The following is a 22,993-nucleotide window of genomic DNA, read 5'->3' on the forward strand; positions in this document are numbered from 1 at the left end:
ATACTCACTGTTCAATATCTTTTGGCGGCACACGTCTGTGGAATGGGGTTGGCAGATCGAGAGAATTGCAGGAAGTATCCAAAGCAAGGCAGCATGGAAACAATGGAATATCTCTTTTGCACTTGTACCTCATTGACAATAGTAAGCTTTAAGCTTTTGGTCCACCACGTAATGAGACACTGGAAAAGGTATCGTTAGGGTCGGTTGAAATTCGAGTCAAACGCAATCATGCTAATGAATAACTACTCCTCAGGATTGCATAACAGCATTCCATCTGATATAGCTAAGGATCAAAACCCATTAGCCAACTAGACTAACCTAACCTTCTGAAGATGAAATCTCAAGGCTAATGAACTACTTTGCGCACTGAGATTTTGTTGATCTATAGGGTCGCCTTGATTGCCGTTTGCCTATTGTAAAGAAAATTTGTGAAATTGCTGGTTAAAGTGGTAACCGATTTAGCGGACTATAATCGGAACCCGAAAGACATACTTTTAGTTAAGCCATCGAGGAATAGGTAAATTCGGTATTGTCGATCTAACCTTTTTTGTTCGAGAAAGAATAGAATAAAAATAATAGATAAAAATAGTCCCCCAAAATTTTTTCGATACTATGTAGGGCTTTTGGGGGAGTTCAAGCCAAAGGGTTACAGTCAATTAGACAAATAAGGTTATGATGCTCATTCATGAAATAAAAATGCAATAATATTATGGATTCATATTGGCTAATATAATGATTTTGTATTATAATATGACATAAACATTATGATACATTGAGAAAATGAATATTTTTGTAATAAATAAAACTAATAGAAACTTTTTTTTTAATTTTATAATATTTTAGAAATGAGTCGGACACTATACGGCAAGCTCTTTAACCATTAAAAATGGAATTATATCCGCTTGTTCGTCGTGTTCGTCACCGACTCTTATACGCAGCAAAAAAGAAGCACTCTCTCTACAACATATCAAATAATGAAAGCATTTCACGTATGCATGTACTATGTAAGAATATGTATGGATGTAGGACAAGAAATACCGTGGCATGGAACGAGTTTCTAATACAATATATAGAAAATGGCGCAACTACTTGGCGGCACGTCGTTTAGTCAGCGGCGTTGTGGGCGTCGGTGGTTTTATCTGAAAAAAGCACTCGATCATATTAGCTAAGATCAAAGGGCAATAAAATCTCCGAAACTCACCGCAGCACGAATTGGCTTAGCTGTGGCAGCATTTGCTGGCGGTGGATCACGCGGCTGTGGACCATTCTCATCTCCAACTACTATTACTGCCACCGGACGATTTTCGGCTGCCATGCGTTCGGTGCTCTCACTCCGTGATGTTGAACCCGCGCGCTTAAACATACCTGATAAACGACCACGTAAATCTTTTTTGCTGGCGCGCATATCACTGGCAACACTAATATCAGAGTCAGATCCCTGAATCTATCAAATGATGAAAAATGTACGTCTGAGTAGTGTAGAGTCCTTAAAAGTAGCAGATAACGACAAACTTACCGACACTTCACTCTCGGAATTACGACTACTCTTTGTTAGACTACGCAGTTTGCCCATTAAGCTTTTCTTTTTCTTACGCGGACCGCGCGGTATGTCACTCTGTGTAGAGCCACCGGATAAACGTGAGTCCAGACGTGAATCGAAGCTGCTATCACGCACCATGCCACCCAATTCGGAATCAATGGACTGCATTGATGAGACGCTGCCGTCATCTTGACGCCAAATATTCTGTCATAGAGATCAAGTGGCATTATAAAAATAAAACTATTACAGTACAACAAAATAACAACCTGATCCTTCTGTATTGAATGATCCAGCGACAGACTCTTCCTTATTAAGCTACCATTATGCCCTGATGAGCGCGATAGCTTGGAACCATTGCGCGTGGAACCTGCAGCGCTTGCCACCGAACTTTGACTGCCATGTGGATCGTTTTCCTGCGATGCTGCACGCCGCAAATTGCTACGCCTCATGCGCGTTCGCTCGTTTTCATCTTCATTGAGGCGCTGGAATTTGCGCAACTCCTCAGATGCCTCAGCCAAACGCGCCAGCACATTAGTTATTTGTGAGTTATTGAGCGCACTACTGGGCGATGGACTGCGACTGCGTTGTCGCGCTGTACCCGCTGCATCCGGTCGCAATGTGTTGCCACTGCTCGATGTGGAGCGACTACTTGTTGTTACCATTTTCAAATCTGGCGCTATTTTTACTAATTCATCGACGGTTTGTAGCAATGCGCCTACTTTACGCTCACCACCATCTTGTTCCATACGCCGTTTCACCAATTCCTTCTCGTAGCGCTCACGTTCGCGTCGCAGTTTTTCATTGGATGTGCGCAATTTAGCGTGTACATCGCGCAATTCCAACAAGTCACACTGTAACTCGGCGATCTTTCGTCGTCCCTCCTCCATCTCCTCTTCGGTTGAGCGTTTTAATTGATCTAAACGTCGTTTTGATTCCAGTCGCTCCTTATCCCGTTCACGCTCAACTTCGAAAAGCGTTTGCCGTAAATCACGTGCTAAAGTTGAAGTTTCTTGCAGCAGTCGCTGTTGATCTTCACGCTCCTTTTGCCATGAGAGTTCTAATTTCGTTTTCATACCTGGTATTTTTGTACGTCCCGAGCCGATGACACGCTCTTCTTCGAATTCATTAAGTTTGGATTGCATCTCGGATATTTTTATTTCATTTGCACTGCGCTCCGACACAAGCTCTGTCTTTACTTTACTCACCTCGAGACGTGCTTCAACTAACTGATCCTCTAGGCAGCCGATCTAGCAAGGTTCAATATTAAAATTGAGTTGTGGTATTGTTGGAACTAAGTAAATGTAATAGCAAACCTGTTGTTCAAGATATGCAATTTTACTCTTATCATCATCATCACTGCTATGCATTGAACTGCGACTCTGGCGGCCTGTGTTCGATTTCAATTCGCCGATCTTTTTCTGTGCGGATTCCAACATTTGTTTGAAGGCATCGCGATCCTTTTTAAACTTCTCACATTGGCGCTGAATGAAAGTAAATAATACAGTCACGATATGGGTTTTTTAGAATATGAGACACCGAAATGGTATAAGTGCATTTATCCAAATGAAACACAGCCTATATAAATTTGAGATAAAGTAAAGTGATTGGACTTTTTTCATCCGGAATGATCAGTTGGGTTTATAAATGATTAGGAATATATTAGAAAATATGATATAAACAGGCTCCAAAAAACCTTAGAATATTCTTTTCTGGGTATATGTTTCAAAAATAACTTAGGGGTTGAGGACATTATTCCCATTTTAAATATAGCACCCGTCAACATAGCCGGCAGGTGTTTTGCTACGAAGTACGCTATAAGACTCAGGTATATAAAGTGGCCCGGACAAGAACACGCAGAAATTCTCAACTCCTTCAACTACATTCCTGAAAACTTCGATCACTACGTTGCAAGGGCCACTCGTGACGGTTTTTCTTTGCTCACATACCGACGAATGGTGCAGTGAGCATTTTCACAGATTAGTCACAGTGAGGAGAGAAGGTAGGGAAGGTTGGCAAGATTGTTTTATGTAAGGTCAATCTTAGGTTTAGGCTACCGGAGCACTCTAATTTGTTTTTCAAGCAAAAGTTACAAATATGAAGGTGGCGGTAGTCGTACTGCTACGAAGTGCAGCCCCTTCCAGTGAGGTGAGCATTCACAGTGACAGCAAAGCCGCAATATTAGTGCTGAGCTCACTAACTGTGTGCTCAAAGCTGGTCAGGGAGTGTCTGACGTCACTAGAAATATCATTCGACTTGTATGGGTGCTGGTCGCCGATGAGATAAAGAGAAGGGACACCCTTGCCCTGCTCACATGGGAATGGGACGAAATTGATCTCCATTTACGTCTTACGTTCTAGTACTGAGTGCGTTTAGCAGGCGTTAGTTGACTATCAATCGTGATGATCAAAACGTTTTATCGAGTTATAAGGATGTACGTATACAGGTGTTTTAGGTGCCACAGGGGAATCATTTTAAGCAAACCTAAATATTGTATAAAACGGAATTTAGTGGAATCTTACAACATAAGCGATGAGAGCCTTAGTGATTTCTACAATTTAATTGTTATTATTGTTAAAATTAAAATACGACTTGTTCCCTAAAAGTTATGATTCTTCAGAACCTAACCTAACTCACCTGCATGGAAGTCAGTTCGGCACTCAAATTCTTGACTTGTTGCTCATAACGCAGACGTGTGGACGCCACCTCAGATTTGAGCTGTAATTCCGAGTTCTGTAACCTGGAAAATGGTACAAGCGAAAGCAATTATTTTAATAAATATCGTAGCTTTACTATTTCTATCTACTCACTTCGTTTTCAACGTTTTAATTTCGGCCTGCAAGCTACTACTGTGCTCATTAATCGAATACTGCGCTTGCTCGATGCGACTAAAATCATTTAATTTACTACTTATATCATCATTTTCCTTACGTAACTGAAATACTAAATCTATATTCATTTCGTTTTCTCGGCGCAAGCGATCATATTCTTGCTCCTTCTCTGCCAATTTGTTCTTCAGCATTGTCTTTTCATATTCAGAAGCGCCGTTTTTAATCTGTTTCGCCTCGGCTTCTTGCAGCTTGCGCTTCATTTCGCCCAGTTTCCTCGCCAGTTCTGTACGCTCCGAACGTATTTCATCCATTTCATTGAGTTTTTGTTGCAGCGAATTCAGCTCCACCTGCATATTATCCTTCTCCGTGGTTAGTTGAGCGCGCATTAGTATCGTTTCTTCTGATAATTTTTCCCAATGTGTGTTCAAATCATTGTAGCGTTTATTTTCATCAGCTACTTGTTTTTGGAGTTCTTCAATTTGCTTTTTAAGCTCTTGCACTTGTTTGGAATCGGATTTTGAGGATTTGGATTTGAGCTCTTTTACTTCCTTCTCTAGCGACATTTTTGTTTTTTCCGCTGACTTCTTGGCGCTGGCAAGATCGGCATCCAATTGTGCAAGTTTAGACTCGAGTTTCTCGCGCTCTTTACGCTCTTTTTCGTAGTCCTTCTCCAGCGTAGTATGCTTTTCTTTGTCAAGTTTAGTCTGCGTTTCCAGCGCGGCCTTTGCTGCTTCAATTTTCTTAATCTATATGTAGGTAATATATTTCATAATTGTAATAAATATGCTTTATAACTGATTACCTGGCTATCTTGCTTTTTAATCTTATCTTCCAGCTCTTTGACTTTAGAACTGTGTTTCTTAGCTTCATCATCAGACTTCTTTAATTTTTGCTCCAGTTCACTGAGTTTCGGTGAAGAACTTGTCAGTGCTTTTAAGCGATCTGTTGGAAAATAATTATAGATATAAGATTTTAGAACATTTTTTATGTAGATTAAACAGTATGTTTAAAGTGGAATTTATTCCGGCGAGAAATTCTCAATTATTACATTCAGTAACTATTGTTTTTGTAGATCCCAAGTCTTACCGAGTCGTTGCAAAACCCTACTTTCCAATATTATGTTTTAAAAATAATTTCGGGCAAGAGAGGCCCTATTTTTAAAAACTTTAACGAATATTCCTTTCCAAGGCTTCAATAGTCCTGAACTTATCCACGTAGGCAAGCGACTTCACATAACCTTACAAAAAATAGTCCAGCGGTTTTAAATCACACGATTTCCTAGGTCACGCCCCAAGCCCACAACGGGAGGTAATGCGCACACCAAAAGATGGCTTCAATAAACTGATAATTTCGTTGGCTATATGGCACGAAAAGGCTTTGAAAGGCCGTCGTTTTATAAGATAAATGAAATGATAGCTGATCTAAAGGCTATCATAAGAATTAAAGTTGAGAGTGTTTCGACGATTGGAAGAAGGTTTGGCATAAGTGCAAAATATCAAATAGGGACATATTGAAGACTACAGCATTAATGTAGATGAATGAATACATTTTTTTTCAAAAACGAATATTTCTGTTACTTTTGAGCACACCCGTATTCTCATTTATGAATTTTAGATTTGCTGAACTCACCAATATCACCCTCAGCTATGGATAAACGCTGTTTGGCTTTCTGCAACTGCTCCTCCAAAGTCGCCTTTTCAGTCTCAAGCATCTTCACTTTTTCTCCTCCACTATTCAATACTATCACACGCATTTCCCGTATCTCATCCTCCAACTCTTCGATCCATTTCTTCAAGTGATTCTTTGGCGTTAAATCTGTTACACGTTTGGGCGTTCGAATGGGCAGTTTCTCTTCAGCTTCCTGTAATATAACTTTCAATTTGCCATCTAACTCATTACGTTCACGCTCCATCTTTTCAAGCGATTCCTTTAATTTTGTAAGTTCCTCCCCATTCGCGCCATTTTTATCCAATGACGTACTCTTGCGTAGCGCCTGCAATTGCATGCGTTTATTATCTTTCAGCAACTTCTCATTTTCACTTTCCAATGTCGAGATTTTCGTGCGCAACACAGACGCCTCTTGTTCGACCAATTTCAGTTGACGCTTCGCATCTATATTGACATCTTGTGGCAGCGCCGAGCCCGTTTTAACCGCAATCTCTGACTGCAAGCGTTCGATTGTACGATCCTTATCGGATAGTGATTTACGTAACTGCATTAGCTCCTCAGTGAGTGCTTTAAGTTTCTTATCTGCGGCATTTGTTGGTGTCGAGTTGAACGAGAGCAAAGAAGACTTCTTGTCTCCCGTCTCAGCTTGATGGACTTTCTCCTGCAGCTCTCTGACATGCTTTTTAGTTTCACGATTTTCTTTCTCCAAATCGTCAACACGCTGACGCAGTATCGACGCCTCTTGCTCGTTCAGTTCCAAAAGTATGCGTAACTCGGCGGGATCGTCCTCATCGGATATACCTTCGTCACGTTCAGCCGCCGATTCAGGCATCAGACGATGTGGTATCGGGCTCAGCTTACGTGTAGCTGTAAAGTTAAAGTTGGAAATGTGTTAAATCCATGCAGAAATAATATATTTTTAACTCAGTCAAGTAACTTTATCATGCAAAGCTTCGAAATGATGGGTGTAAATGAAATAAAATTTTTCTAAGCGTATATTGATTAGTCAATTTAAGTATGTATTAGTTTCTGGTGATGAGCAGCTGTAAAAAATGGCAAGTACTTGACGGTAAGAAGCAGTTATACATCGAATTTCGGTTAGTTTGGTTCAAATTGGTAAATTTTGTAAGAATTGAAATTTATATAATGCAAACTGTGTTCTTCGTAAGGGTAATGTGCCCAAATACAACGTGAAAATTTTACAGGGTTTTAAAAATAATTTGATTAATATGACAAAAATACAAAATTTTGTTTTCCAACTCATGTATATACTATATATATATATATTCGTACTTCTGGAGCGTGTTGCCATTTTTTTCAACTGCATCATTAGCGAATCATTCTCATCCTCGTAGCGGGCAACCTTTTTCCTCAAATTTTCAGCCTGCAATTGTACAATTAGGACAAACGATTAGTATAACATTAACAGAGTTTAATTCAATCGTGCAAATATTTTTAAATTAAAACGTTGAATTTTTTTTTATTTAAGTTAAAAAAATAGAATTAGCAATCCGCTCCTGCGACCCATAAAAATCTCCCTATAAGGTGGGAATCATTTCAGTCATGCTGCAAAATACGCTTTTATGCCCAGTTTTTCCCACATAGGCAAGGTGTGAGACACTGAAGGAGGTATCGATAGGGGGGCCTGAAAACATATTCGCCTCAAGCGCTGGCATCCTGACTACTTTTTATAAACTACGTAATGACCCTCCATCTGGCATTGCTAAGCATCGATATATGGCGAACGAGACTATCATCTTCTTCTTCTTTGCGTAGACAACGCTTACGCGATTATAGCCGAGTTAACAACAGCGCGTCAGTCGTTTCTTCCTTTCGCTACGTGGTTCCAATTGGAAATGCCAAGCGAAGCCAGGTTCTACAGCTTAACGTTCCATCAAATGCGACATTCGCCGTGGTTAACGCGCAACGATCCCTAAATCTTTCGCAGAACATTTCTCTCGAAAACTCCTAAGGCAAAGTCATCAGATACTGTCATCGTCCATGCCTTTCCACCATATAGCAGGACGGGAATAATGAGTGACTTATAGAGTTTGGTTTTTGTTCGTTGAGAGAGGACTTTACTTCTCAATTGCCTACTCAGTCCAAAGTAGCACCTGTTGGCAAGAGTTATTCTGCGTTGGATTTCGAAGCTGACATTGTTGTTGCTGTTAATGCTGGTTCCAAGGTAGACGAAATTATGACTGTCAACAGTGCGAGTGCGACGACTTTATGTTTGATGACAGGAGATATTTTTGCTTGCCCTCGTTCACTGCCAGACCCATTTACTTTGCTTCCTTATCTAGTCTGGAGAAAGCAGAACTAACGGCGCGGGTGTTAAGGCCAACGATATCAATATCATCGACATACGCCAACAGCTGTACACTCTTATAGAAGATTATACCTGCTCGATTAAGTTCTGCAACTCGAATTATTTTCTCCAGTAGTAGATTGAAGAAGTCGCACGAAAGGGAATCGCATTGTCTGAAACCTCGTTTGGTATCGAACGGCTCGGACAGATCCTTCCCGATATTGACGGAGCTTTTTGTATTGCTCAACGTCAACTTACACAGCCGTATTAGTTTTGCGGGGATACCAAATTCAGACATCGTCAAAAGCAGCTTTGAAATCGACGAAGAGGTGGTGTGTGTCGACTCTCTTCTCACGGGTCTTTTCCAAGATTTGACGCATGGTGAATATCTGGTCAGTTGTTGATTTTCCAGGCCTAAAGCCAAACTGATAAGGTTCAGTCAGTTTGTTGACGGTGGGCTTTAATCTTTCACACAATACGGTCGACAGAACTACCATCTACTCTTCTACATAGATAAAGTGTCCTGCCCAAGGATTGATGAAACTGAATTTTGTTATGAAATAAAATCAAAAGCCAGTTCATATTGAGCGCTACCTTTGCATGTATTTGACTCAGATCAAAAAAGAAGAGTAATATACCACGAAAGGACCTTAGAACCATGCCAAGACCGAAAGGCGATCCGATTTTTGATGGACTTGGCTGAAGAAGAAAAATATATCTAAATTATGTATTATCTTACCCTTTCCAAGAAGTACCTTCAGTTCTACCATTCTTTTTCGACTATTTTCTTACAAAAAACAGCTTCGATCTCTTATATTGTATAACTAGGCCTAATATAATACACCAACGCTTTTTAAAACATGTACATATGTATTTCAGATAGGATATTTGAAGAAGAACAAACATTATTCAATACTTGACTCTCTTTACTGGGCTTTGAGGACATTGAAACGATTTCGTCATAATTCATTTCTAACCTACTTTCTTTTGATTGATTGTTCTAAACACATTTGGAATACGTTTTCTGGCTTATTTATAGCTAAGAATAAAAAAAAAGTGTTAAATCAGATTATCCTATTCAGTTGCCATGAAATTCCAAATAAACTCTGCTTCTGCATATGGAAACCTCACGGGAAATAGATTTAGTAAAAACGATTACACACTGCCACAAACAATTTGTCAGTCCTAAAAACTACATAAAAAACATTATTTTTGAGGAATTCTTGAAAGATACCTGCACTAGCGCCCGACATGAGCGCTTGCGACATTGCAGTAGGAAAGAGTAGCGCAGATGTTGCCCTAGGCGCCACTGCGGCAAACACCATTGCAAATGGTGAACATTCACGGTCACAAAAAGATTTCTGGTTTTCTGCAGCAATTTGAGCGTCAATCGAAAGTTTTCTACTCTCAGTCTCAGTGCTGACGTGAAATACTTCAATACAATCGGTTCCAGTGGAAGCATCGCAAATATTATTAACAGTTTCTGTGGAAACTTCTTGTGTTCCAGTGGTTTGTGTTTGTGTGTCGACTTCGGCGCTTTTCATTTCGGCCATTTGTGTAAAGCTGTCACATGTCTCCACGAGCACTGCTGTGGCCGCATCGTTAGTAAGCAGTGGTTGTGTTTCAACGCTAGCATCCGCATAAGCCAGTCGACGCGTTTGTGTGCCACGCGGAAAACATAAAATTTCGGGAAGTTCCAAGGTTTGAGTACCAACGTTTATGCCAACGTTCGCATTCAATTTCACAAGCAACTTTTGACGCTTATCATCAATGGAGACTTTCTTAATAAACTCTAAGATATTAAAAGAAAGCTTACCTCTTCCTCGGCAAATTTCAGCTGGTCCTTCAAATCCGATTCACGTTCCACAGAGTCTTGTAAGTCGCGCATTAATTGTAGTGGTGGCTGTGGATTTGCGTCCGCCGATGTAGACTTGCCAATAATGCCTAACATAGGCGTCTTTCTTTTGCCCGGATTGCGTAGCTCGTCAGCTTCAACCTAATATGAAAATAGTCATATAAAGAAGTTCAAATATAAATCGGTTTTTCCAAACACTTACTTGTAATTTACGTGTTAGTTCGTTTGCAAAACGCAGCTCTTCCTCCAGCTTATTGACCTTGGTCAATAAATCTGTATTGTAGTTGTTTTGTTTCTCCTGTTCCATTATTTCAACCTTACGTTCGTATTTCTTAAGTTTGAAATTGAGTATTCGGCAATTTTTTGTCATCTTTTCCAGCTCCTTTTGCAGATTTGTTTTCGCTTTCACCTCATCATCGCGATAGGTGTCTTGCAACTCATCCATTTCGGCCTGCAAATTGATAATCTCCTTCTTTGCATCCTGATTCTCCTCCATCAGCTCTTCGCACAGCTGCTCGGCTGCCTGTAGTTTACGTTTTAACTCATACTCGCCACCTTTCGGATTGTTTTCGATCTCTTTCATGCGTATATTTAGCTTACGTTTCTCCTCGTTAACTTTTTCCAGTTGGTCTTTCATCTCGTTTACCTTTTGCTGCAACGCTAAAGCCTCGGAGGCTGCGGTCCGATTCGATGCGGTGTCCATTGAGGCGAGCCGACGCAACAAAATATCACTTTTTTCGCGTTCGGCGCGCTCAGCACGTAATTTCATCGCTTCGTAGTCGGTGCGCAACCGTTTCAGCTCATCATGCAGCTCTCTATCGTTCGGACCCACCAAAGTGGTTTCTGTCGTTTCCGTCGTAAGGGAACTATTATCGTGCGTTTGTCTTTTATGCGCATACTTGGTATCTTTAATTTTCAGCATGAATTCCACATCTTCGGCAGATTTCAACCGTCTTGCTTCTTCCTTTTGTTGCCTTGATGCGGTCGTTGTGGAAGTGCTTGTAGACGACTTAGCTGTTGAACTTGTAGAATTTGTACGCGCGCCATTTGTTGTCGACGACGCTGTACTCACTGCTTTCGGTGTGATACCGGCGCTTGTCGTGGAAGTTGTTGTTGAAGTGGAGGAAGTTGCGGATGCTGTGCTGGAGGTTGTAGCCTTCTTCGGGGGCAGCGAATTGCGTTTGGCGGCAGCTTCTGCCATGGATGTGGTGGATTTGCTGCGCTCTGGTCGATCAGGTGGCGCTTTACTCTCAGTATCGCTGGATGAATTGTTATCACTACTTTAGTAACGAAATTTTTTTTGGGGGGAAAGACAAACAAAAAGCGTGGACAAAACCAAACATGAAGCACTAGCACATTCAATATCTACACAGCGGCGGCATATGCACACATTGTTATTAGTTAACTTACTCATCGCTCTTCTTGGGTATGGAACGTTCTCGACTGGATTCTCGGGAGTTTTGGCGCTGCTTCTTCAACAAATTCATTTTACGTACCCGTTCGGCGAGGCTGTCAGTGGAAAGGATAATTAGATCCTCCGGAATACTAGAACGCGAAGGTGATGATGTGGAAGATGAGGATGCTGTCTTTGATGTGGAATCCTCTACCTATATATCAACCATATTTATTAAAAATATATGTATAGAACAATCTTAATATTCTGAAGGAAAATATTAGGGAACATTTGAGATACTGGAGAAAACTAAACGCAGAAAACTTGCGGTGGACAGAAGCTCTATAGCTTATGACTACCTTCCATTTACACGTGTTTTTGTTGATCGAAGATAGAATTATAATCCACACCTAGCGATAATATAGTCAAAGCTGTTTACGAAATTAAGGTTAGTCGGAACAGTTTACAGCTTTCTCGTGCGAATAATATTTCATTCTTATCTTAATATGATCGTCACCTCCCACCTAGTAAATGAGTAAACAGTGGCAAGGCGACCCAGAGTAAGAACAAGGAGTTTTATGATATGAAAGCTTAGTATTTTAGTTTTGAGTAAAGCTATTCGAACTTGGATGACAGCCATAGAGATAATACTTATTATTAAAAAAAGTTCAAATGAAAAGGCGAGTCCTCATTAGATCACTCGCATTTAATTCTCTTATGCAATGATAGATGTTCTAACTGGCCACTTTGCCATTGGCACTGAAACGGTGATGCTAAAGATTTTGGAGTACTCAACTTGTCAAAGTTACAATGAGAAAGAAGCATATAGGAACTTTCTACGAAACCGCCTTTACGCTCTAGACGTTTAGTCGATATGCGATTGTCATTTTTATTTAGTTAGAAGCTCTAGGCATTACAACGGATAGGCGTCTCTAACTGCTCAAGTGGGATTATTCGTAGCCTCGCGATAAATCAGTCTATTCATCTAACCTGACGCGGTTTGCACACGCACCGATTTGAGCGTTGCAACGTAAACACATCTGTCAAATTTCAGAAAAATCCCCAACTACTGACTACATTTATGTTTTTTGAGACACTTTGTGAGAAGAACTTTAAATCGAACTAAGTTACCCAATGATGGAAAAGCCACAATGCCCACAATTACTTTGGGCTATGCTGGCTCTAGAACATATTGTCAAATATGGACATATTGAGAAAACTGTTGAGAAAACATCCGCCAAGTGTCGTCTGGAGTATTTCTGCAAGCTTCAAGCGCAGGGCCTGTTTCGAGAACTAAAATTTTTGTATAACTAACAAATCATCGATTACCTCCTTTATATCCAGCGCCGTTGTATGCCGCCGTGGAGGTACCGGTAGCTTCAATGTCACGTCCACATCGTTTTCCTGCGTACGACCACTGGGACGCGAGTTGACCTTTGTCGTCTGTTCGTCCGCTTCGTCGATGTCCGGTGTGGAGGCCCATGATTGTGGACGCCGCTTAAGTTCTACATTAAAGTGAACAACTATTTAGTATCATAAGACCAACATATCATTGTTGTATGCATTTAGCGTTCATGTTACGATGTTAAACAAGTTTTTACGATACAATACGATGCGATGCGGTGCAGTGCGGTGCAATTGTATGCAGTTCAGTGCGTTGCCGTGCGGTGAGTCCACATTTACGGTACAATTACACGATTGCGAACGATGACGATGTTTGTTTTTAGTTTATATGATTTTTATTATTGTTTTGTTTTTGTATTTTTTTTATTAGCCAAAGATGTAGTACGTTTACGTTTACGAGCACGATTAAGTACGTTAAGATGTAATTGAAATTATGTTCGTACAAATATTGTTGTTGGTATCCACAAAATTACAGTAGAAACCAAATGTTGTTGTCCACATTCGACAGCGACGAAAGTGTTTTCATAGTTTTTAGTGTGTTGAAATTGCCAACATACAAAAAATGTTGTGAAATGTTCGAAAAATTTAATTTAATGAAAAAAGTACAATAAACAAATAATATTACGTTTTATGTAATCAAAAATGCAATTACAGGGTGACCAAATATCGATATCTGTAATCAATTTTAGGCACTGGAAATTATAGCATTATTATAACAAGAAAAAACACCAGCGAAAAAGGAATAACTAGTAGGTTTTACAAAAAAATGTAACAAAATAGACCACTTCCTGCACGCAGTGAAGAAAATATGGCAGCTCAAGCTGAGAGGGTGCACGAAAACCGTGGAGAGTCGCTTCGGCGCCGTTGGCAACAACTTAAACTGACGTATGAAATGACTTGGAGCATTTTACGTCGAGATCTTAACTATAATCGTACAAAATACTGCTTTTGTAAGAACTGAAGCCGAGCTTGTTATGCGATATTGACATTCTTGAAAAGTTCCAAGAAGCAGATGTGGCCAATTTCTCGCTCAATAGGTATGTAACAAGCAAAATTGACGTATATGGGACGAAGAGCAATCTGAAAAGATTCAAGAACTGTCATTTCATTAAGAAAAAACAACGGTTTGGTGTGGTTTTTGGACCGGTGAAATCATCGATCCACATTCCTTCAAAAATGATGCCAGTAAGAACACAACTGTTAAAAGCGCCATGATAACCGACTTAGGGCCTGAAATTGAAGCTCGTTATCTCGGCGATATTTGGTTTCAACAAGACGGTGTCACTTCCCACATATCTTATTCATCAATGGATGTATTAAAAGAACACTTCGTTGAGCAGATAAGTTCACGTTTTCAATCAGCCGATTGCCACTAAGTTCGTGTGATATCACACCGTTATACGGTTTCCTGTAGGGATATGTAAAGCCTAATGTCTATGCGGACAAACCCGTTTAGATTCAGATCTTGGAACAAAACATCACGTGTGTCAATTGTCAGTTACCCGTCGAAAAGTCATCGAAAATTGGACTCAACGGATGGACCATTTCAGACGTAACCTCGGCCAGCACAAATCTACCAAAAATAAATGCCAAAGAATATTCTTTCGAATAAAAATAAACATTCCCCATTAAATGAAGTTGCTGTGTTTTTTTCCTTAATAAAGTGATGAACCTCGAAATGGAGCTCGCTTTAGCAATATCATAAGTTTTTTGAAAAAGTCTTTTTCCAAGTGTTATCACCTTTCTTCGCGGCAATTTCAATACATTTATTAAATTTCGGAAGAAATAAATCAATTTAGTCACCCTTTATTAATATAGTATACATACAGAAGCTTGGTTATAAACCAACATATAGTACTACCTGTTATTAAATAGTAATGTTAAAATAATATGTTGTGAACTGATTTTAGACTAATATAGTTTAAGTAGTCATAGAGGATGGAGTCATGTGTAGAAGTTTTCACTTGGGAGTGGCCAGAAAGGATTATTTTACATATGGCTCAAGCAGCTCACGACTTCCGATCTTAGATCAAGTATCCTCTGAGTAGCCAGAAAACAGCCGTTTGAAGGCAAGATTAAGCGAGAAGGCGAAACATCCCCTCCACGGGGTTGTGAGCTGGCTTTTGAACCCGCCACGTAAAAACCAGTACTACTGAAAACTAATCGACAGTCTCGGATGAGATCGTATTCGATGGAACGATGAGCTGTATGAGATATACGAACACAGTGACATAGTTCAGCGGAATAAAAGATAGCGGCTACGCTGGCTAGGTCATGTTATTCGAATGGACGAAAACACTCCAGCTCTGAAAGTAATCGACGCAGTACCCTCCGGGGGAAGCTGAGGAAGAGGAAGACCTCCACTCCGTTGGAAGGTCCAAGTGGAGAAAGATCCAGCTTCGCTTGGAATATCCAATTGGCGCCACGTAGCGAAAAGAAGAAACGACTGGCGCGCTCTTGTTAACTCGGCTATAATCGCGTAAGCGATGTCTACGCCAGTGAAGAAGAAGAAGTCAATACATAGCATGTTCTTGAACACGTCAATGAAACGTAAATTTATATTTATAGCTTACAAGCATTTATTGGAAAATGTGGTTTCATACGATTTATAAAATTCAGCTAGAGCAACAAAAGTCAGATTTTAAGAAAATCAGCTTCCTCTCTAACAACTCTCTCTTAGAGTCAAAAGTAAATAGTCTATTCTGGAAGAATATTGGGTAAATAGTCCATCTAATATCTAATCTATAGTCTATCAAAAATTATTGTCTGAAATCAGTTCACATTAAAAATTTATATTAGGCCCCAAAAACAGTTCGAAAAGAAAAATCGAATACAAATGTATAAGTTGGATTAGTAAAATTTCGAAAATTTAATAAATATATAATATAGAAAAAAATTAGACATAGATGTGTGTATTAGCAATTTTGTAACGTTATTTACATGGGATTGTGAGACCGAAATGTGTGCATGATTTTTGTATTGCAACCATGATCAAAATTCAAAATATGCAAGCTGTATATAAAAATATATATATACTCCTGTTTTCAAAAAGTTTAAAATTCATGGAATTATGTAAATATATGCGAGATCCAATTGCATACCGATATCATTACTACTCCCCGTGCCATTAAAACTCGACAGATTCTGTGTAGAGGTCCACGTGCGCGATGATGGTCTAAGCGGAAAAATTTCGTTTTTACTAAAAATTAAGGAGGTACTTTTAGTAATTTACCTGGAATTGCTGCCCTCTGTTAAGTTAGGCGATGAGACGGCCACATCTTCAATACCCCGCCGTCCGCCATGCTCTTTGTAGTCACGAAAGCAACGTTTGCAGCGTGTCGGATAGCGGGTCTGGGGATGGAACCCCAGCGGACATAATTGGTCACCTTTTAACGATGGATACAAATGATGCATTTAGGGGGGAAATCGTTGTGGAATATAAAATTTTCAATATATAACTGTAAATGGAAAGAAATAGATTAGCAGAAGAGCAAATGTAATTTGAAAAATAAAAAACATATAAAAGATTTTGCAAATAACATATCATTGTGACAAAGTACCCGGAAATTGTAAAGAAAACGCAAGTTACTTATTTATCAATACAAGTATTTGTTTTGCCATTTACGCCAACGATTTTTCCAGTCCTCAAAACACTTTTTATAAGCACTTTTTGTGATGTCCTTCAGCTTCTTCAGCGAATTTTATTTTATCTCTTCGATCAACTGCCTGTCTGTATTTCAAAAATGGGTTGAATTCTGGTTACTTTTGGGCAATTGCTGCGTTCAGACCGTCCAATGTTTGCTGTACAGGTCCTTATTTACGGTTTGATCACATAAAAGCAGATTATAGTAAATGATTCCAGATCAGCACGATTCAACCGCACGCGTTTTCGTTTTGCGTTGTTGAAGGTGACCATCATCAGCAGTAATCATCCCCTTTACGAAAGGTTTGGCTTTAGTTGTGATGCAGTAGCGATTCATAAACGGGAGTTCAGCCCAACATTTTGTTTTCTTCATCGAGTTTTTTTGGGCAATCGAAACAGTGTCGATTTCAATTATTTTATCGGTATTTTGGGCAAGTAACCTCACAGAGCGTGAAATAGACGAAACCAAAATTTCACATAATGATCTCTTACAGTATAAGATAATTAAAACTATTCATATTTTCAGCCGCGTGGCAGAACTGGCGTATTTTCTCTTTGCTGATGTCCACCTTTAACGTTTGCTCAAACAATCCTAAAGACAAGGCCCAAGACTATAGATCGTACTATGCGTACTATTCGTAGCACCATCACCCATCTTGACACCCAGCATTCATATTATCAATCGCCAGTAACCAGTCGGAATACTCGAACGAGTCGTCGAAAATTGGATTCAACGGATGGACCATCTAACACGTAGCCGCGACCAGGATTTGAAAAAAAATTTCAAAAAATATTTAAATTTGAGTTTCTGTGTTTTTTCTTCAAAAAAAGTGGAGAACCTCGGATTATGCATCACCCGTTTCATAATAAAGGGTGATTTTTTAAGAGCTTGATAACTTTTTTAAAAAAAAACGCATAAAATTTGCCAGGTGCAATCTGACATTTCCATTGAAACGTTAGATTGGTTCATGACATTTACTTTTTGAAGATAATTTCATTTAAATGTTGACCGCGGCTGCGTCTTAGGTGGTCCATTCGGAAAGTCCAATTTTGGGCAATTTTTCGAGCATTTCGGCCAAAAAATGGAATTAACTCGTGAACATTTGTCTTCCAAAGCTGGAATAGTTGCTGGCTTATTTCTGTAGACTTTAGACTTGACGTAGCCACAAAAAATAGTCTAAAGGCGTTAAATCGCATGATCTTGGTGGCCAACTTACGGGTCCATTTCTTGAGATGAATTGTTGTCCGAAGTTTTTCCCTCAAAATGGCCATAGAATCGCGAGCTGTGTGGCATGTAGCGCCATCTTGTTGAAACCACATGTCAACCAAGTTCAGTTCTTCCATTTTTGGCAACAAAAAGTTTGTTAGCATCGAACGATAGCGATCGCCATTCACCGTAACGTTGCGTCCAACAGCATCTTTGAAAAAATACGGTCCAATGATTCCACCAGCGTACAAACCACACCAAACAGTGCATTTTTCGGGATGCATGGGCAGTTCTTGAACGGCTTCTGGTTGCTCTTCACCCCAAATGCGGCAATTTTGCTTATTTACGTAGCCATTCAAAAAAAGGCTCGTGTGGATTGGTGTAAAGAAATTTGTTGAAAATAATACGATTTCGAACCGAACACTGATTTTGGTATAAAATCGTCAATGATTTGCAAGCGTGGATCGTTAGTAAGTCTATTCATGAGCCCGAAACAAAACAGCAATCGAGCATCTTTCTCTTCCAAGACACCATGCCAAATCCCACGTGATCTGTCAAATAGTAATGCATGAAAATCCTAACCTCAAAATATATATAGCAGCCCTCGTAGTTGACATAATTCGTGATCGATTTCGCACATTTCCAGCATTAAACTATAGTATATCCTGTGTTACATCACTTAATTTTCCTAAGAAAACTTGCATATCGGCCGGTATATACAGTATACAAGGTGCTTTCCAAAGTAAACAGGACTTTTTGATATTGCTGATCCTATTTTATTCATTTTGTTTCATTTTAAAATCGGTTCTGAGGTCTTTAAAAGTTTTGGTCCGAGTCAAGAAGTGGCATATCTTTAAAGCACCATTGGAGCAAAGTTTTATTTGAATATTTTCATTTAGAGTTGATTTAACTAAAGGGTGATTTTTTAAGAGCTTGATAACTTTTTAAAAAAAAAAAACGCATAAAATTTGCAAAATCTAATCGGTTCTTTATTTGAAACGTTAGATTGGTTCATGACATTTACTTTTTGAAGATAATTTCATTTAAATGTTGACCGCGGCTGCGTCTTAGGTGGTCCATTCGGAAAGTCCAATTTTGGGCAACTTTTTCGAGCATTTCGGCCGGAATAGCCCGAATTTCTTCGGAAATGTTGTCTTCCAAAGCTGGAATAGTTGCTGGCTTATTTCTGTAGACTTTAGACTTGACGTAGCCCCAAAAAATATAGTCTAAAGGCGTTAAATCGCATGATCTTGGTGGCCAACTTACGGGTCCATTTCTTGAGATGAATTGTTGTCCGAAGTTTTCCCTCAAAATGGCCATAGAATCGTGAGCTGTGTGGCATGTAGCGCCATCTTGTTGAAACCACATGTCAACCAAGTTCAGTTCTTCCATTTTTGGCAACAAAAAGTTTGTTAGCATCGAACGATAGCGATCGCCATTCACCGTAACGTTGCGTCCAACAGCATCTTTGAAAAAATACGGTCCAATGATTCCACCAGCGTACAAACCACACCAAACAGTGCATTTTTCGGGATGCATGGGCAGTTCTTGAACGGCTTCTGGTTGCTCTTCACCCCAAATGCGGCAATTTTGCTTATTTACGTAGCCATTCAACCAGAAATGAGCCTCATCGCTGAACAAAATTTGTCGATAAAAAAGCGCGAAACACATTTCGAACCGAACACTGATTTTGGTAATAAAATTCAATGATTTGCAAGCGTTGCTCGTTAGTAAGTCTATTCATGATGAAATGTCAAAGCATACTGAGCATCTTTCTCTTTGACACCATGTCTGAAAATCCCACGTGATCTGTCAAATACTAATGCATGAAAATCCTAACCTCAAAAAAATCATCCGTTACTTGTATTGTCAAGTGAAAACCCGAATGAAAGTTAAAATTGTATTATTTGGAAATATTAGAATGCCAATATAATGTTATATAACGCATTTTGTTGAAATTAGTCGAGCCGTTCTTGAGATATTGGATCGACACCGGCATCTTATAAAACCCAAGGCGTCTTGGATGTAAAATTTAAAGCTGCCAATATATTTATTTAGCTTTTTATCTAAAAGTGTTTCTAATAAACATTTAACATTACCGTTATATGGAGAGTGGGTAGAGTTGATATCTGATTCCTTGCCAAAGTACTTAAAATTACACAACTTAGGTAGACACCAATTGGGAGACGATCTCGTGTTCTTCATAACGGTACCAAAACTTGGTAAAGGGTCGGGCTTATTTTTTTATGTAGATCATGTGTGTATAGATTAAGACAATAAAGACGACTGAATAATAACTAACAGTATTTTAGGATAAAAATAGAGATATTTAACTCAAAATGATCAAGATAATGAAATTAGTTGATTCTAAATTTTACAAATTACGAAGAGTCAGGTGACCTTATCTCACAGAAACTAAAGTTATGCATACCGAACTCTATCAAAATAATTCATTCCTGACACCTTACACCTTTAAGAGAAATTTCATATTTCACAAAATATTTGACCAACGTGAACAGAATTGGATTTATATGGCATCCTCCTAACACGTTTTAAATAATCCATACGTTTCTTAGGAGGCCAATGTGAAGTTTTAGTGAGAAGAACGAAATATGTAATAAAATATATAAACGCAAGTAAGAAAGGGCTAAGTACGAATGCAACCCGCTTTTTATCAGCTTATTCAATAAGTTTTGTTGTTTGATAAGAAAAACACAATTTTATGATTCAAAATACAATTTATTATTCAGTGTAATCTCTCTGTACATTAATACTCTTGCTCGAACGATCCTCCAATTTGTGGTTCCCTTCCCTGAAGTGAGAATCCGAAAGGTCTGCAAAATACGCTTCAACAGCCGTTATGACCTATTCATTTGATGAAAAACGCTTGCCACGCATACATTTTTAGAGTTTTGGGAACAATTGGAAGTTCCTGGGTGTCAAATCTGGTGAATACGGTGGATGCTACAACAATTCGAACTTTAATTAATGGATTTATGATGAAGAAGGATTTTTTTCTTCTGCAAACCGGGTATTTTTCACGATTTTTTTCCTTCAACTGATTCAAAAGTTTGCAATAATATTCAGAATTAATTGTTTCACCAGTTTGCATGTAATCCACAAATAAAATTCCTCTCGCATTCCAAAAAAACTGATGTCGTAACCTTATTGGCCGATTTCCGGACACGAACTCGTTTCGAAACTGAACAACCAGGTTAACACCACTCTTTAGCCTCTTGTTTTGATTCAGTATAATGGTGATAGACTCAAGTCTCATCCATAGTGATGAATCGACGCACAAAATCCATTTTATCCTTTTTAAAACGCTAAGATGCTGTTTGTTCCATAGTTAGCGAATGTGGCACCCATTGTTCACACAGCTTTCTAAAACCCAAAATTTCACTTAAAAGATGGCTCACACTGCCTAATAAGATGTGTAGAGCCTCTACTAAATCTCTCTCAGTCAATCGACGGTCTTCCAAAACCATATCCTGTATTTTGGCTATGATTTCTGATGTTGAAACGCTTTTTGGACGTCCCTCACGTGGATCAAGGCTTGTACGACCACGTTTCAATGCAGCAACCCATCTTGCTGCTGTTCTAATTGTAGATGAACGATCATTATACACTTTTAACATTCGTTCGTAACTTTTTTTTTGTGCAACGCGTTCCAAAAGTAAGAACTTTATCACTGCATGATATTCAATTTTTCCATTGCAAAAAAATACTGTGACACGGCGACACTAAATGGCTTGTAAATAAAGAATAAGTTGAGAGATTACATTGAATGGAATGGTTTATTTCAAAATCAATTTATTTTATTCAAAATAGTCTTCTTCTGCTTCAATACAGCTTTTTTCGCGGTCCAAAAGCATGTCGAACGAGTGTTTAACTCGTTGGCGGGTATGGCCCCAGTATGCCGGTGCCAGCCTCTTGAATGGCCTCTACGTCTGCATAACGCTTTCCTTTCATAGGCAAATACATTTTTTCGAAAAGGAAGAAGTCGCACCGTGCCATATCAGGTGAATACAGGGAGTGATTAATGGTTAAAATGTGATTTTTGGTGAAATAATCGATCACAAGCGTCGAATCGAATGTTGGATTCTGAACAATTTTTGGTCGTCAGTCAATTTGTGCAGAACAAACCGTGCACACACCTTTCATAAGCCCAAAATGCGATAAATTGATGTTTTGGAGATGTTCAATTTCATTTTCATGAATTTCAATGAAGATTTCGGCTGATTTTTGATGAATTCACGCACAGTTTCGATGGAATCTCCGGTGATTACGGATTTTGATTGGCCCACATGTTGATCGTCATAGGGTAAGTTTAGGGGTTAGTGCAAGGTAGGGCAGGTTTACACTCACTCAAACATTTGCCGATTAATGCGATATAAGGGCAACTAGAATTCGAAAGTCTTTCTTTGGGTTTATTGGGGCTAAAGAAATTGTTGTTTCAATTTAATCCAATTTTAACAATACAGGCATACTACTATTAGGAAAGGATTCTATGCAAATTTCTATACTATACTAACCTGTGACAAACCGATATTTTCGTTAAAAAATTCACAATTGGAACTCCGATCCGCATATTCGTTGCTAGTCCTTTGAATTGTTTCGGTCCCATTTGGACACTTTTTGGTCAGAAGGTGGTCTACTTTAAGTACACTATTAGGACAGAGTCATATCTCGATACATTCATTGGTGCTTGATTTGCATTTTGGAAAGTGAAAGGATTTGTTGGAATATTAAATTGGGTTATATGGTATGTAGGCGTGGTTGTAATCCTTTGCGTTTGTTTTTGCTGTACCAAATTTCATTGAGATATCTCAATTTTTAACCAAGTTATCGCTTGCATTGACAGACAGACGGACAAACAGACGTACAGACAATCACTAGGATTTCATCTTCTGATTATTTGAATATATATATAAACCTATATCTATCTCAATTAGTTTTAGGTGATTAGTTTTAGGTGATACATTCATTTAAGTAAACAAAACTATTATACTATGTACCAACAGGTTCCAAGAGCATAAAAATTAACGAGAGCAAATCTGGCAAATTCCTTGATAGAGACATGAATTCCACCAATGTATCCGAAATCGATCTTCTATCTAGGACAACAAAACCACTAAAAATGAGAA

The 22,993-nt window shown here is 39.0% G+C and overlaps 1 protein-coding gene across 8 annotated transcripts in view; it reads right to left on the minus strand.

Moving 5' to 3' along the window:
- Positions 1–707: 707 nt before the first annotated feature.
- LOC105234279 (myosin-11) overlaps positions 708–22,993 on the minus strand; it is a 34,202-nt gene continuing 11,916 nt past the window's right edge. For 3 of the 8 annotated variants that reach the window (XM_011216579.4, XM_011216577.4, XM_011216578.4), the window contains 16 exons: positions 16,229–16,454; positions 16,098–16,171; positions 12,922–13,115; positions 11,610–11,806; positions 10,402–11,479; positions 10,161–10,340; positions 9,579–10,104; positions 5,998–6,903; positions 5,171–5,310; positions 4,348–5,114; positions 4,175–4,277; positions 2,854–3,021; positions 1,807–2,787; positions 1,517–1,744; positions 1,202–1,444; positions 708–1,139 (listed from right to left, as the gene is read on the minus strand). In XM_011216579.4, coding sequence (XP_011214881.2) covers positions 1,086–1,139; positions 1,202–1,444; positions 1,517–1,744; positions 1,807–2,787; positions 2,854–3,021; positions 4,175–4,277; positions 4,348–5,114; positions 5,171–5,310; positions 5,998–6,903; positions 9,579–10,104; positions 10,161–10,340; positions 10,402–11,479; positions 11,610–11,806; positions 12,922–13,115; positions 16,098–16,171; positions 16,229–16,410 — 6,021 coding nt within the window. In that variant the 5' untranslated portion in view covers positions 16,411–16,454 and the 3' untranslated portion in view covers positions 708–1,085. Of the gene's footprint in view, positions 1,140–1,201; positions 1,445–1,516; positions 1,745–1,806; positions 2,788–2,853; positions 3,022–4,174; positions 4,278–4,347; positions 5,115–5,170; positions 5,311–5,997; positions 6,904–7,329; positions 7,421–9,578; positions 10,105–10,160; positions 10,341–10,401; positions 11,480–11,609; positions 11,807–12,921; positions 13,116–16,097; positions 16,172–16,228; positions 16,455–22,993 lie in introns of all 8 variants that reach the window. The other 5 variants (XM_049446885.1, XM_011216583.4, XM_011216580.4 and 2 more) reach the window with 5 other exon arrangements.

This window comes from Bactrocera dorsalis, chromosome 1, assembly GCF_023373825.1.
Source record: "Bactrocera dorsalis isolate Fly_Bdor chromosome 1, ASM2337382v1, whole genome shotgun sequence".
In the NCBI taxonomy this organism is placed as follows: Eukaryota; Metazoa; Arthropoda; class Insecta; order Diptera; family Tephritidae; genus Bactrocera; species Bactrocera dorsalis.